We start from the raw sequence: 14,903 nt of genomic DNA, 5'->3' as shown, positions 1-14,903 counted from the left end.
TTCCAGCAACGTGACGTCGGAGCTCTAATTAGCTGACTATGAATTAGTGAGTTCGCATTAGCTGATTTTAATTTGCATTAACTGACATTCGATTCTTTTTTCTTCTTTTGACTCTTTTTTTGGGCTGCGGGTATTTAGGTCTCTGATTAGCTGACACCTAACTGTTTTACTGTTAATGTTAGCTAATTGTAGCTCCAATGACCCGCCATCAAAGGAAACAAAAAAGAAAGAAAGAAAAAAAGTCGAGTGTCAACTAATGTTGAAGTTAACTAATGTTGAAGTTACCTAATGTTGGAGTTAACTAATACTGAGTTAGCTAATTGACCGGAGATCGGACGACCTATCATCAGAGTAAGAAACATAAAAAATGCAACTAATGTTAAAGTTAACTAATGTTGAAGTTAACTGGTGATGAGTTAGCTAACCGGATCTCCGACGACCCAACACTGGAAAAAAATAAAAAGAAAAAAAAAAAGACAAAAAAATGGAATGTGAGCTAATGTTGAAGTTAACTACTATTGAGTCAGCTAACCGGAGCTTAAACGACCCACCACCGGAAAAAAATTAAAAGCAAAAAAAAAAAAAAAAACGAAAAAAATTGAATTGTTTAAAGGTAACTAATATTGAAGTTAACTAATGCCTAATTGGAGCTCCGATGACCCGCCGTTGGAAAAAAAAGAAAATTGTAAAATAATAAAAAATAAAAAATTTTAACTGTGTCAGACCGGCCTGGTGGACGGTGAGATGGGTTGGGCATATCTCAAATAGAAATATGTAGGGCTATTTTCGTAATTCATGTTTTTATGGGTTGAAATAAAAGTTAAAGGATGGGCCTATTTGTAGTGTAACTTAGATTTGTGGGTCCATGTCAAATTCGTCCAAATAAAAAAAGTAAAAAATACAATAATATTGATGTAGTTGACAATAATATTATTGTGTTTACAGTCATTGTACTGTCAACGACAGTAATATTACCGTCAACTATTAGCGGCAGGCGAAAAACAAAAAGCAGAAAAGAATTTCAAATAAATAACAAGTAAATGCATGAAATCGGCGTAAAAAAAAAGAGTTCAGAAAAAAAAAGTTTGAAAAATAAAAAGTCAAAATTGATTTTTTTGTCTATAATCGATGAAATTGAAGTTAAATTTGGGTTACCGTTAGAAATTGAGTTTAAAGGGTTGGGGATAATTTTATTATATACATGAAGTTTGTCTTGATTTATAATATATATTAAATAGATGAGCTTATTGGCAAAAAGATATATAACACTTAGACCTAGAGTAAAGAGTTCTTTGACAAAACCCTAAAATCTTTCATTAATAGAGAGAGACCAATTCATATTTCACTATCTGACATAAACATATATTCCTTTCACCGTACCTTCTCTGTAATTCCAAAATTATCCTCTCACTATCTTCTTCTCAATACTCCGAATCATTTATAAATAATTTTTGTTTTTAATTTCCATTTTTTGTTATTATTATTAAATTTGTTTTGTGGTTAAAAAAAAAACCACCTTCAGGTGTATTAATCGGCTATCAATTAAGGCATAGTCGATTAAGCAACTGACAACTAAAATCGTTGTTGAATAATGAAATAGCCGATTGAGGATCCAACCTTCGCGAACTTTCTCCCCGTACCGCCCTCCGTGCAATATACCCAAAAAACCCTAGATCTCATCACCACTGTCACCAAGCCGTCGCCACACCACACCATTAACATCCCCACCTCCACCCGCGATGTCCTTGTTGGGAAAATTGGTTAAAACTTTGGACATACAACTTTGTTTGGGAGAAAGACCTATATGTTATGAGTTTCGAATCATGCCCATGAGCGAGCGCGCCGCCGCTGTCTGTCTGACCGGTCGGCTCAGCTCGCTCGCTCGTACGTACATATGGATTTGGATTTCGATTGGTGCGGCCGAACCAATGCAAACCAATCGGCTCAACTCGATGTGGTGCAACCGATTCGGCCCAAACGACTCCTTAGCCAAAACAACACATACAGTTCGTCGTGCTTGGGATTTGGAGTGCTCCTATTCCAACTCTTTGTCGTTGTATCTTGGGAGACGATTTCCTTTCTAACCGTTAGCACCCCGTTGCGGGGAAATTTCGTCTTCATGACAGGGACAACCTGCTGCAAAACCGTTCATGGAGAAAAACCGGAGAAGTTCAAAGGTATCAATTTCAAACGTTGGCAACAGAAATTGCAGGACAACCTGCTGCAAAACCGTTCATGGAGAAAAACCGGAGAAGTTCAAAGGTATCAATTTCAAACACTCGCAACATAAATTGCTCTTCTACCTCACCACTATCAACTTGGTTGGATTCGTTACTGAAGCACCTCCCGTTCTGCCTAATGTCGAAGCTACCTTGGAAACAAGAGTTGCGTGGGATGCTTGGAACCATTCCGACCTTTTGTGTCGGAACCACATATTGAATGCTTTGTATGATTCACTGTACAATGTGTATAGTGCAATCAAAACTGCTAAGGAACTGTGGGAGTCCTTAGAAAAGAAGTACAAAACCGAAGATGCTGGGTTGAAGAAATTCATAGTCGGAAAGTTTTTGGACTTGAAATGGTGGACACTAAGACTCTTATCAGCCAAGTCCAAGAGTTGCAACTCATCATGCATGATATTCATGCCGAATGAATGAGGTTGAGTGAATCCTTTCAAGTTGCTGCAGTGATCGAGAAGCTACCACTGCTTCGGAATGATTTCAAGAATTATCTCAAGCACAAACGCAAGGAAATGGGGCTTGAAGATCTTATCGTGAGGTTAAGGATTGAAGAAGATAATCGAAAGGTCGAGTCTAAAACTGGCAAGCTGCAAATGGAGGCTAAAGCACATCTTATGGAACCAAACATGCAGGTTAGCAGGAAAAGGAAGGTTCAAGGAAGTGCTAGTGGCGGTGGAAATGGAAGCAACAACGACAAAGGAAAATGGAAGCCAAAAAAGTTCAAGTTCAATGGAACGTGCCACAATTGCGGCAAGCCGAATCACATGGCAAATAATTGTCGTCAATCCAAGAAGCAAGCTAACATGGTCGAAGACAAAAGTGTTCTTATCGACATGTCCGAACTCAAATTGTGTGCCGTAGTCTTTGAAGCTAATTTGGTGGACAATCCCAAGGAATGGTGGCTCGGTACGGGTGCAACTCGCCACATATGCTCCAACAAGGAGTCGTTATCCTCCTACACTCCAATCAATGGTCAAAAGGTGTTCATGGGAAACTCTGCAACCTCAGACATTGTAGGCATAGGAAAGGTTATTTTGAAGCTCACCTCCGGGAAGGAGCTCACTTTGGTTAATGTACTGCACGTTCCAGACATCCGTAAAAAATTAATTTCCGGAACGCTGCTCACTAAGGCTTGTTTTAAGTTAGTTCTTGAGGCTAAGAAACTAATTCTCAGCAAAAATGGTTGTTTTATAAGGAAATGCTATGTTGATAACGACCTTGTTAAGATGAATGTAATGACGCTTGTTCACAAGCTTGATGATAATAAAATTATTAATTCTATGTATTTGATAGAGTGTTCTAAATTATGGCATGTTAGATTGGGACATGTGAATTTTAAAACACTTAAGAAGTTAGTAGACATAAAACTACTACCTCATCTTAAGATCGATTCTCAAATGAAATGTGAAACTTGTGTAGAAGCAAAAATGACAAATTGTCATTTAATTATGTCGAAAGAATTACGGAACCTCTAGATTTAATTCACAATGATATTTGTGATTTAAAATTTGTGCAAATTAGAGGAGGAAAGAAATATTTTATTACATTTATTGACGATTGAAATAAATATTGTTATGTGTTTTTGTTAAGGAGCAAAGACGAGGCCTTGGAAGCTTTTTAAAGCTATAAAGTTGCAGTGGAAAATCAAAATGATTCGATGTGATAGAGGTGGATAATATGGTGCTCCATTTGATGAATTTTGTTCTCAAACCGGCATTATTCATCAAACTACGTCACCTTACTCACCCCCATCAAATAGTGTTGGTGAACGCAAAAATCGGACTCTTAAGGAAATGATGGATGCAATGTTAATAAATTCGGGTTTACAACAAAATTTGTGGGGGGAAGCACTCCCCTCAGCCAATCATATTCTTAATAAGATTCCGTAGCGAGAAAGGAAAGAAAACCCTTATGAATTATGGAAAGGTCACAAGCCGTCTTTTAAATACTTAAAAGTGTGGGGGTGCTTGGCTAAGGTAGAAGTACCTAAACCGAAACAAATAAAAATTGGGCCTAAAACTGTTGATTGCATTTTTATTGGTTACGCAAACAACAGTAGTGCATATCGATGTTTAATACACAAGTCTGATGTTCTTGATATGAATGAAGGCACAATCATTGAATCAAGAAATGTTACATTTTTTTAGGATAGATTTCCCTATAAAGAAAAATCAGCAACTAGTTCTAACAAAAGAACATATGAAACTACTAATGGTGGTCTTCAAAGTGATGAAGAACCTAGACGAAGTACTAGGGCAAAAATTGCTATGTCCTTTGGACGGGAATTCCTAACGTATACTATGGAAAATGATCCAAGGACAATAAAAGAAGCTTTATCCACTCCGGAAGCGCCGCTTTTGAAAGAAGCAATCAGTAGTGAAATTGCTTCGATTATGCAAAATCATATGTGGGTATTGGTTGGTCTACATCCGAGAAATAAGCCGTTAGGCTGTAAATGGATTCTCAAAAGAAAGTACAAAGCCGATGGCTCGATTGATAAATACAAGGCAAGATTAGTAGTCAAAGGATTTAGACAAAAGGAAGGTCTAGATTTCTTTGATACTTATTCGCCCGTAACGAGAATCACATCAATTAGAGTACTTCTAGCAATTGTTGCTTTGCTCAATCTAGAAATTCACCAAATGGACGTTAAGACAACCTTTCTAAATGGTGAATTAGAAGAAGAAATATACATGGAACAACCTGAAGGGTTTGTTGCTCATGGACAAGAGTCCAAAGTATGTAAACTTGTGAAGCCACATTATGGACTAAAACGAGCTCCCAAGGAATGACATGAAAATTTTGATAGAACGATCTAGAAAATTGGTTTAAAATAAATGAGTATGATAAATGTGTATACATTAAAAACACACCAAATGAATTTGTGCTATATGTCTTTATGTGGATGACATGTTAATTATGGGCAGTAATTACGATATAATCGTGAAAACTAAGAAAATGTTATCGACAAATTTTGACATGAAAGATATGGTTCTAGCCGATGTAATTTTGGGAGTTAAAATTATCAAAAATGACAATGGACTAGTTCTTACTCAATCTCATTATATTGAGAAAGTACTACAAAAGTTTAAAATGTTTGATAGTCCACCTGTTACGACCCCAATCGATTTGAAAATACACTTAGCCAAAAATCATGGAGAACCATTGGATCAACTGGAGTATTCTCAAATAATAGGCAGTCTAATGTACGTCATGAACTGCACTCGTCCAGACATTGCTCATTCGGTTAGTAAATTAAGTAGATTTACAAACAATCCTGGAAATGACCATTGGAATGCACTAACTAGAGTACTTAGATACTTAAATATACTCTAGATTTTGGTTTGCATTATACAAGATATCCATCCGTACTAGAAGGCTATAGTGATGCCAATTGGATATCCGATACTAAAGATTCAAAATCCAGAAGTGGTTACGTTTTCACTATAGGTGGAGCTGCTGTGTCATGGAAATCTACAAAGAAAACATGTACAGCTCGATCCACAAAGGAATCGGAGTTCATAGATAAAGCTGGAGAAGAAGCGGAATGGCTTCGTAATTTCCTAGAAGATATTTCGTGTTGGAATAAACCAGTGCCGGCAATATTGATACATTGCGATAGTCAATCAGCAATTGGAAGGGCACAAAACAACATGTATAATGGTAAGTCTAGACACATTCGTCGCCGACATAATACCATAAGGCAATTGATCTCAAATGGAGTAATTTCTATAGACTATGTAAAGTCTAAAGACAATTTAGCGGATCCGTTGACTAAAGGTTTACCAAGAGATCCACTACAATGCCTATCTAGGCGAATGTGATTAAAACCCATCAATTAAGGACAATCTTAGTGGTAACCCAACCATGCTGATTGGAGATCCCAAGAACTGGTTCAAAAAGGACAACTAAGCTAAGAAAGTTCAGTCGAGCACTAAGGAACTCATTCCTAACTCATTCCCACGAAAGATAATAGTGCTACCTGCAGAAAGTGTAAAGGATACGCAAACGCTTTTAATGATTCCAAAACATTATAATAAAGATGAGGGATTAGCATGATACCTTTAATAGGACATCACCTATGTAAGTGTATGAAGTGAGGGCCGCTTCAAAATTTGACAAGCACTTATGAATCCAAGATGTGTGTCCAGGGCCACAGAACTAAGGAAATGTGAGAATAGTATTGTGTGGGTTGCATTGTCTTGGTTTACACGAACAGCTGACAGTTCAAGACATCGCGTTAACTAATCAGCCTAATAAATCCGATGTAACTCCACTACAGAAGGTTCAAAGCTATATTCTACCTATCCCGATGCAATACTATTCATGGGAACTCTAGAGAGAATCGACACCCTCATTTTCATTCATGTGGGGGATTGTTGGGAAAATTGGTTCAAAATTGAGTCATGAACAATTTTTTATCAATGTTATTCTATGGTATAATTGATTATATAAAACAGCCTTGGGATTAGATTAGTATAAAACCAATTTTGTGGTGAATTAAAAATTACTAGTCTAAAATATAAGGAAAGTGGGATTTTGAGTTATCCCACATTGGAAAAGTAGAGAAGTATTGAGCTATTTATATATCTCAATGTTGGCACTAAGGGTCACGCCCTTTGTGCATACAACTTTGTTTGGAAGAAAGGCCTATATGTTATGAGTTTCGAATCATGTCCACACGCCGCCGCCGATCGGCCGGCTCGGCTCGCTCGCTCGTTCGTTCGTACGTACGGATCGGACTTGGATTTGGGCTTGGGCCCAAATCACTAGATTATTTTTTTTCGGCCTAAAACATTAGGACATGGGCCGTCAATCCATTGGAGTCTCCTTACCCGAAGCCCATATCTAATAGTCTGACTGGTTTGAATTCGTGCGGCCAAACCAATGCAAACCAATCGGCTCAACTCGAAGTGGTGCAACCGATTCGGCCCAAACGACTTCTTAGCCAAAACCAGTGTGTGTACATTTTGCTCCAAATGACACTACTTTTCAAACCTTATAAATAGGCCATGTATTTCCCATAATTCCTCACTTCAATCCAAAAAAGCCTACTGCATATTTAGCCTAACCATTACAGATTCTCTCAAAAAGTTCTACACAAAGTACAGTTCGTCGTGCTTGGGATTTAGAGTGCTCATATTCCAAGACTTTGCCGTTGTATCTTGGGAGACGATTTCCGTTCAAACCGTTAGCACCGTTGCGGGGAAATTTCGTCTTAAGGACAAAGACAATTCGCCTCGGCAAAATTCATTTGTAGCAGATATTCTCCAACAATCCTCAATGAAATCTGGCTAAAAACCCTAGATCTGTCGCCGTCAAGTACAAGTGCGCTCACTGTCGTCGCTTCCCCTATGTCTGTTTCTCGTACTCTAAGATCCACATATATGTTTTTTTCCAAGGCCCTCCCGATGGATATGAAGGAGATGGTGGTGTTCATAGATCTTGAAAGCTGTTCAATATCCATGTCTCAATAGATCTATCTTTTGGCGGAAAGATATATATCTCTATATGGAGATAGATACCATATCGAAAGATGGAAGAACCTACAACACAAGGGCGTAACCAACGAAAGGTTCTCACCCTGCCCCCGACATTGTTCTCCAACAATGTCCCCTGGGCGAAAAGAGCCACCATTCTCTTTTGGTGGAAGATCCACAGGCTTCTTGGGCGGTCGATCCCGCACGGCGGCGCAACAAATAGCGAGAAACATTCGCGAGCGGGAAAGAGAAGGAGAAGTACCGTTCTTGTAATGGTCGCGCCGATGGCATTGTTTTTTCATCTCAGAATCGACAGAGAAGAATCTAGGGATTTGGGTGGGAATATAGAATACACAAAAGAGGAAAAAAAGAAGGAAAAGATGTGAAAAGAGAGAGAGAGAGAGAGAGAGAGAGAGAGAGAGAGAGAGAGAGAGAGAGAGAGAGAGAGAGAGAGAGAGAGGGGTATAATGAGATTAGAGTTTGGGGTGTATTGGGTAATAAAATGTGTGGGTAATGATATATCTAAGGCAAAATGAGTTTTTCTCAAATTATTTTTTGGGTTAAATAAAATTGCACTCTTTTATTATCACCAATGTCGCCCCTATATTACATAATGCCACAAAGTGACCCCTCAACTTAACGGTCAATCCTCAAATCTCTAACACCGTTAGTTTATGTAATATAGTTACCTTTTTACAATTACATTTATATGATATAAATAAACATATTTTGACGTTATTACTTGGTCAACTTTTTACTTTATTACATAACACTCCGGATATATCGACAAGTGGTTCTAGAAAAATATGACATGTCGGGTTTGGATGTAAAAAATAAAATGCATGAATTTTGAGAATTAGCACGACGCGAAGCATTTTAAATCTAGAAATTTTTAGCTGAAAATAAATATATAAAATTTCAGAAATTTAAAATAATTTAAAAATATTATCCAGGATAAAAGAAAGGAGGCTCCATTTGATATACACCCCTAGAATGGAAAATAGATAGGATAGGTCCACCCCTAAAATTCTTCCTTTGAGATACCCCTGGAGAGGCAAAAGTACTATTGTGCCCTTAAGTGCAATTTTCGCCCAACTGCATGTGGTATTTTCGCCCCTGCATTCATTTAGCATAATGCCCAACTGCATGTAGCATTCTGGGCCTGCATTTATCATTTTTATAGATTTAAAAAAAATATATAAGTGTTTATTTTATTATTATTTTTTATATATACCCTATTTTTTATTTTTTTAAATTATTTTTAATTTTAAATTATTTTTAATTTTTTTAATTTTTTAATTTTTTTTAATTTTTTGATTTTTTTTTGTAATTTTTTTAATTTTTTTTATTTTTTATTTATATTTATTTTTTAATCTTTTAATTTTTTTTTTTTGATAAATTTACTATACTGAAATTGACTACACATGACTATAGTATACTACACATAACTACAGTATATCACAGTCATACATGTAATCATGTACTGTCTTTTTACCCCAAAATTAATCTACACCAGCAATAAAATTCACAATTTTAATCCCGATATTATAAATCAACTAACCCAAAAAAGAAAAAGAAAAAACACAATCACATGCATATAATCTTCAAAACATGAACACGTATTACTATACATTAAAAAACACATAACATACATATAGTTAACTATATGTTACTACACGTGACTAGTTATATACAATTATCTATAGTTATATAAGTGGCATAAGTCTGGAGTATTATAACATGAATGCAACTTCACATGGAACTTCTGTGCATCCTATTTTTTGCATCTCATATTGTTATACAAAGCAAAGCCTGGGACAAAAAAATTACAAGTTAAAGAAAACGAAGAACAAAATGGAACAAGCAAATTACATTACATGAAAAAATACAATAAAATAATGAAAGACATTTTTTTTTTATAAATTTACTTTGGTGTGAACTATAATCACAAGTAGTTATGTGTTTTTTTGCTACTGCATACGACTAGATATGACTATATGTAATCAACTATAGTCACATGTAGTTATGTTCATTCTTGTTACTACATGTGACTATATATGACTACACGTACCTGGCCACACGTGACTATATATGTATATAAATAAAATTCATCTACACCATCAAAAAGTTCACAATTGAATCTATATAAAATGATGAATAGAACAATGTGGTTGAAAAAAAAAATATTTACATACTATAGTGAAATTCTATCATAGAAAATCATTTGATTTGGTGTATGTTCTTGAAACTGAATTAATGATATGACAAATAAAATCAGATAATAAAAAGTGAGAATCAATGAGGTATGTATACATACAATTTAGAATTGTAGGTATGTATATGTAGAGTAGAATTTTAATTACAAAAAAAGAAAACAAAGTAGAATCTTATATATAACTATAAATAACGTTTTTTATTACAAATATCGATTGCAAAAACACAATTATGTGCATATGTTACTATATATTACTATATGTTACTACATGTAACTATGGTTATGTATAGTAATGTGCAGTAGTATAATCATTCTCTATTTATCTTGGTGTCCATCTTTATGTAATTCCACAAGGCCAATCGACGGCAATACCACACAAATTCATCAAGCAAAACAATTCATCAAGCAATAATTCATTTTATTTATGGAAAAAAAATACCTAAACAATTGGGTAAATCATCAATTCTATTTTTTTTCACATAGTTCGAATTTAATACAAGTGCCCAACATCAATCCATGAAACAAACAAAAATTACAACAAATTACCTCATATTTTTCAAGGAACGAGTTCCAATCTTACCAAGCCAGAAACTCGTGTGGCGGAATACGGATTCCGTTCGTCGATTGCGGCCGGAATACAAATCCTATTCTCCGGCAATACAAATCATCGTCGAAATACGGATCACGTGCAGCGACGGAGGGAGCAGCAGCTCCGTTCTCAGCGTCGGGAGCAGCGGCAGCTGGCGGCGGCGGCAGGGGGAGCAGTAGCGGCAGGCGACGGTGAAGGGAGCAGCGGCAGCGGGCGGCGGCGGAGGAGCAGCAACGGCGGGCGATGCAAGTTGGGAGAGGAGCAGAGGTGGGTCGCATGGCTTTGGATAGAGAGAGAAGAAGAGAAAGAGGGGGAGAGATGTAAGGTGGATAGAGAGAGAGAGAGTTAGAGAGAGAAAAAGAAAAAGAGGGAGAGAGATGTAACGGCTGAATGAGTGGAGAGAAAAACTAGGGTTTTAAATTGACACTAAATGGGCAAAACGAGTATTTTAATTGGTCTAGGGGGTGTCACTAATTAAGATTAGAATTTGACTTTTTGACTAGGAAAGAAAAATCCGTAGGACCTATCCCTATATATTTTCAAAACTAGGGGTATCCCACATTTCCCCTAGAATAAATTCATTTTTGGTGATATTTTTAGGATGGGAACAAAATTGCAAAATTTCATAAGTATAAGAAACTATTAAATAAATTTCAGCATATAATTTTTTCAGAAAATTTGGGTGATATTTTAGGTTGTGGAAAATAATTAGGCAAGAAACATGAAAAAAATGGGAATACATTGAGTACAAGATAAAAGAAATATGAACAACTTTTATACACAACACCAAATGGGTATTTTTGTCAGAATTTGTCCAACGTCTAATGCAATGGTCGGTCAACTTTGAAAAATAATTGATGTTTTAATATGTCTTAACGGTAGGGGTCACTTTGTCGCATTTTGCAGTACAGGAGTATTTGCGACACTTTTACTATTACCAGTGTCGCAAAAAATAAAACTTCTCAAAAAAAGGGACGACCAGTGAATCAAAACTTCAGAAGTAAAATAAAACTTCTCAAAAAAACGACTGGTGCAAAATGATTATATTTTTATTAAAACAAATATGACAAGGACTCCCCCCTCGTGAAACAACGTTACTACCTACTACAATTACTTTTGAGTATTATTGATTGAATCAAAAAATTCCATCAATGTAGAACGACAACAAATTTCTAGGAATTTAATACTACTCGACCTCGTTGATTGGTAGTAAAACTAGTAGTCACAATTAATTAAATAGTTGGATTGATGTTTGGTTGGTCTAATAGTTTTTCGGGTTGGCACGAAATAGTGAAAAATGACTACAATCTTGATTAATTAGACGATTATTTAGTGGATCTTTCATGTTCGAATAATATCATAAATTATTTAATTTTATCTTGACTATTAATCTTAAAAACCAAATTAGCCTTAGAAAAATCGTAGCTCGACCATTCTTAAATCTAGACAAAAATATGCATCAAAGTTTTCAACATGCTGTTTCGACCTAAAAGTTCTATTTTAATAAATTCTCAGCAATAACCGAACACATCAAATAAGTTGAGGAAAGGGTTTCTGCTACTCTATATATGGTTTCCAAAATGTTAATTATTAATTAGGGAGGTGCTAATACGTATTTGCATGTCGATCGAATAAGTGGAAGATACATAATATAATTCTAAAAGTTATTAAAATAACAAAGCAAAGCTTAAAACTCTTTCCATTGAATCAACAAACCTCCCATAAAATAAGGATTTCAAGATTTCGAGTTTGATCAAGTTACTAAAACTTACAATGCCGAGTAAAGATATATGGAATACATACCTCGGTACAATATGTCAAACCTAACTTTAGGCACTCGACATTGCAAAGCCTAGCAACAAATGGAATTATTTTTTTGCCATTGAGTTCAGATGTCGTCCAATCAATAAATTGAGCTACGTGATCAACGAATATCAAGTATACTCGGCATTAGGTCACTAAAATAATTAAACCTCGATTTAATTTTAAATATAGGAAATAGAAAAGATAAAATTTATACTTAATATTATAACGACCACTACATAGGATTTCAAGATTATCAGCTGTTTCAAGAAACTTGGAGAGAAAACGACAATCAACAATCAATTCGAGATTGATTAATTTACATCATTGAAGAAATGGAAAACGAGCTCATGAAATATGGAATGCATACCTTTGTGCAATCTGACAAATCTAGTTTTAGGAACTTGGCGTTGCAAAGTCTACCAATAAATTCGAGCACCGATCGAGAATAAATTAAAAATGTCTTGTTCATCGTCACTTAAAATATCGATATCCAAGTGTTGGGGTATTTACTCGAGATGGATATATCGAGCCTTTTGATTGTGGGTGAAGTTACTTTATTTTACAAACAACAAAATTATAGTAACATTATTCCATAGTGATGATATCAAAAGAACTCAAATAAATCGAAAATGGAAATGATGAAATTATTGAAAAAATGCTTAATAAAAAGAAGTCACACCCAGAATTCAAGAAAACGAATATTCAAAATCTCTCTTATGTTTGCTTCCTATGAAACCAGTGATGAAAATAATGTGTAAAAGAAAATAGTAGAGTGAAGATGACAATAAATTCTTGGACAACCAAATAACACAACAGCTATCTGAACTCAATTTCATGTCAATTTCAATAACAAATTTCCCTTTGCATGTATATATAACTATACATGTATTCAAGGAAATGCAATCAAAATTAATACTTCAACAAAGAAATGAAGCCTTGTGCCTAAAGTGGATGCATTTGAAAAAACAACGTAACTAGTAGTACAGGAGCTCTTCTTGACAAAAACATACTCACCTTTCTTTCCGCAATTAGAAAAATAAATATTTGTTTCATCACATTGCAGTTACAAAAAACTGAAGTAAAGATGTCATAATAAAACAGAGATAAGTGCGTAAAGCAATTACGAAGCAAAAGTGGTTGGTAGATATAGGCATCAAGTTACTTTACAGCGAACAAGCGCATTCAGGCAGCAACAAAGGCAACTTTACATGCTCCGGATCCGCGTTGAAAAAGTGAGATCTTCTTTAGCATATTATTTTCTTCGTTGGAACCAAGGGATCCGGGATATGATATTTCCATCCTCTCCAAGAATTTAGCATTCCTCAATAGATATTTTATAATTTCAAGCTCGTGCTTTTTACCTTTGATGTTAACAACATTTATAATTTTAAGATGTGATAATAGGCATGTCGGCACTTTTTGTAGTGGTTCCATCCAACCTTCTATTTCTTCGTACAACTGTTGACACCAACAACCAAAAATTAAAAAAACGAGGCTTTAAATATTGTAAGACGGTATACAAGACATGAACGAGGAAACCTACAAAATTTTTATATTGCATTAACAAACCTCAGATAAAACGAGGAATTCAAGATTTTCTGTATTTTTTAGGAACATTGAGATAAAACGAATATCGGCAGTCAATTGGAGTCTGGTTAACTTAGGAAAACTTGTAGTCCAAGCATAGACTACCGAGTCAATAATCTGTAAAACAAAAAGTATAAGATTGTGATTAACAAAAGAAATGGAGAATGAGGTGATTAAAGATCGAAAGCATACCTTTGGACAATACGACAAAACTAATTTTAGGCACTTGACATTGCGAAACCGATCAATGAGTTCTAGCAGAGATCGAGAATAAAGAAAATAGTCCGGTTTGTTCTCGTCATTGATAAGATTGATATCTGCTTTGGTTAAGGAGTTTAGCACCCCACATTTAATATTAATATGCTCAGAGAAAGAATCACTTATCTTGAGATATTTAAGTGCAGGGGTATTTATCTCCAACCTGGTGCCATCGGATTTAAAATCGAGCATGAGCCTTTTAATTGTAGGTGAAGATACATTACAACAAACCATAGCATGTGATAATTTGATAGCCAACTCCCGAAGCACCGGACAGCCGGAAATAAGGTGCGTAAGGGACTCATCTGCCTCGAAACGAACGTAAAATAGATGAAGCTTCTTGAGGCGAGGCAAACACACGGCGCCATCGCGGAGTACGGGGATAACACCGCAAGAGCGGATGATATGAGTCAGCCATGCAATGAAGTTAATGTCGAGCTAAACAAAGTGCAAACTCTCAGTGTGAATGATGATGAGATGGCGGTGCCTAGAGAGATGCTTCATCCATTCTCTATACAGAGGTTGGACACATTGGGAACTCAAGCTACAAAATATCCATGTTCGTACACATTTCAATGGCTGCAAGATGGTGTGTTCTGCGATGTGGTGCAACGATGTGTTAGTATGCTGCCAAAGAGGGAGGTTGATCATGAAGTCAATTTTGTTTATACTCCTTGTGATATTTGTCCGGATTCGAGGACGAATCCTTTTAAAGAGGGGGAGAATGA

The 14,903-nt window shown here is 35.7% G+C and overlaps 2 protein-coding genes and 1 long non-coding RNA gene across 3 annotated transcripts; 1 reads left to right on the top strand and 2 right to left on the bottom strand.

The window, feature by feature from the left end:
* The first annotated feature begins 2,653 nt into the window (after positions 1 to 2,653).
* On the top strand, positions 2,654 to 7,538 carry LOC148765890 (uncharacterized). Its single transcript, XM_088812401.1, has 4 exons — positions 2,654 to 3,472; positions 4,388 to 4,950; positions 5,599 to 5,903; positions 7,321 to 7,538. Exons 1-4 carry the CDS (start codon positions 2,654 to 2,656, stop codon positions 7,536 to 7,538), a joined length of 1,905 nt encoding a protein of 634 aa, XP_088668527.1.
* Positions 7,539 to 9,190: 1,652 nt separating this feature from the next.
* On the bottom strand, positions 9,191 to 10,912 carry LOC148765889 (uncharacterized). The gene is made up of 2 exons (XR_016029193.1): positions 10,482 to 10,912; positions 9,191 to 9,532 (listed from the first exon to the last, which is right to left on the bottom strand). It is a non-coding gene; the product is annotated as an uncharacterized LOC148765889 (long non-coding RNA).
* Positions 10,913 to 13,322: 2,410 nt separating this feature from the next.
* LOC148765888 (F-box/FBD/LRR-repeat protein At2g26030-like) lies at positions 13,323 to 14,570 on the bottom strand. The gene is made up of 4 exons (XM_088812164.1): positions 14,339 to 14,570; positions 14,110 to 14,234; positions 13,900 to 14,034; positions 13,323 to 13,788 (listed from the first exon to the last, which is right to left on the bottom strand). The coding sequence occupies exons 1-4, from the start codon at positions 14,541 to 14,543 to the stop codon at positions 13,513 to 13,515; spliced, it is 741 nt and encodes a 246-aa protein (XP_088668290.1). The 5' UTR covers positions 14,544 to 14,570; the 3' UTR covers positions 13,323 to 13,512.
* Positions 14,571 to 14,903: the final 333 nt, after the last annotated feature.

This window comes from Erythranthe guttata, chromosome 13, assembly GCF_056151865.1.
Source record: "Erythranthe guttata isolate IM_541 chromosome 13, IM_541, whole genome shotgun sequence".
Taxonomy (NCBI): Eukaryota; Viridiplantae; Streptophyta; class Magnoliopsida; order Lamiales; family Phrymaceae; genus Erythranthe; species Erythranthe guttata.
Note: the sequence above shows the minus strand (reverse complement) of the source record. Positions and strands in the feature narration are given on the sequence as shown.

Bases quoted from the DNA above. Each gene is read 5' to 3' on its own strand.
- LOC148765888 (XM_088812164.1), bottom strand. From the start codon at position 14,543: ATGGCGCCGTGTGTTTGCCTCGCCTCAAGAAGCTTCATCTATTTTACG. The intron at 14,235-14,338 runs GTTGGAGATAAA...TAACCAAAGCAG, and splicing joins TTTAAATCCGATGGCACCAG to ATATCAATCTTATCAATGAC. The intron at 14,035-14,109 runs GTATGCTTTCGA...TTTGTTTTACAG, and splicing joins TTTTGTCGTATTGTCCAAAG to ATTATTGACTCGGTAGTCTA.
- LOC148765890 (XM_088812401.1), top strand. From the start codon at position 2,654: ATGAGGTTGAGTGAATCCTTTCAAGTTGCTGCAGTGATCGAGAAGCTA. The intron at 3,473-4,387 runs GTAATGACGCTT...ACATTTTTTTAG, and splicing joins ACGACCTTGTTAAGATGAAT to GATAGATTTCCCTATAAAGA. The intron at 4,951-5,598 runs GTTTGTTGCTCA...GCATTATACAAG, and splicing joins TACATGGAACAACCTGAAGG to ATATCCATCCGTACTAGAAG.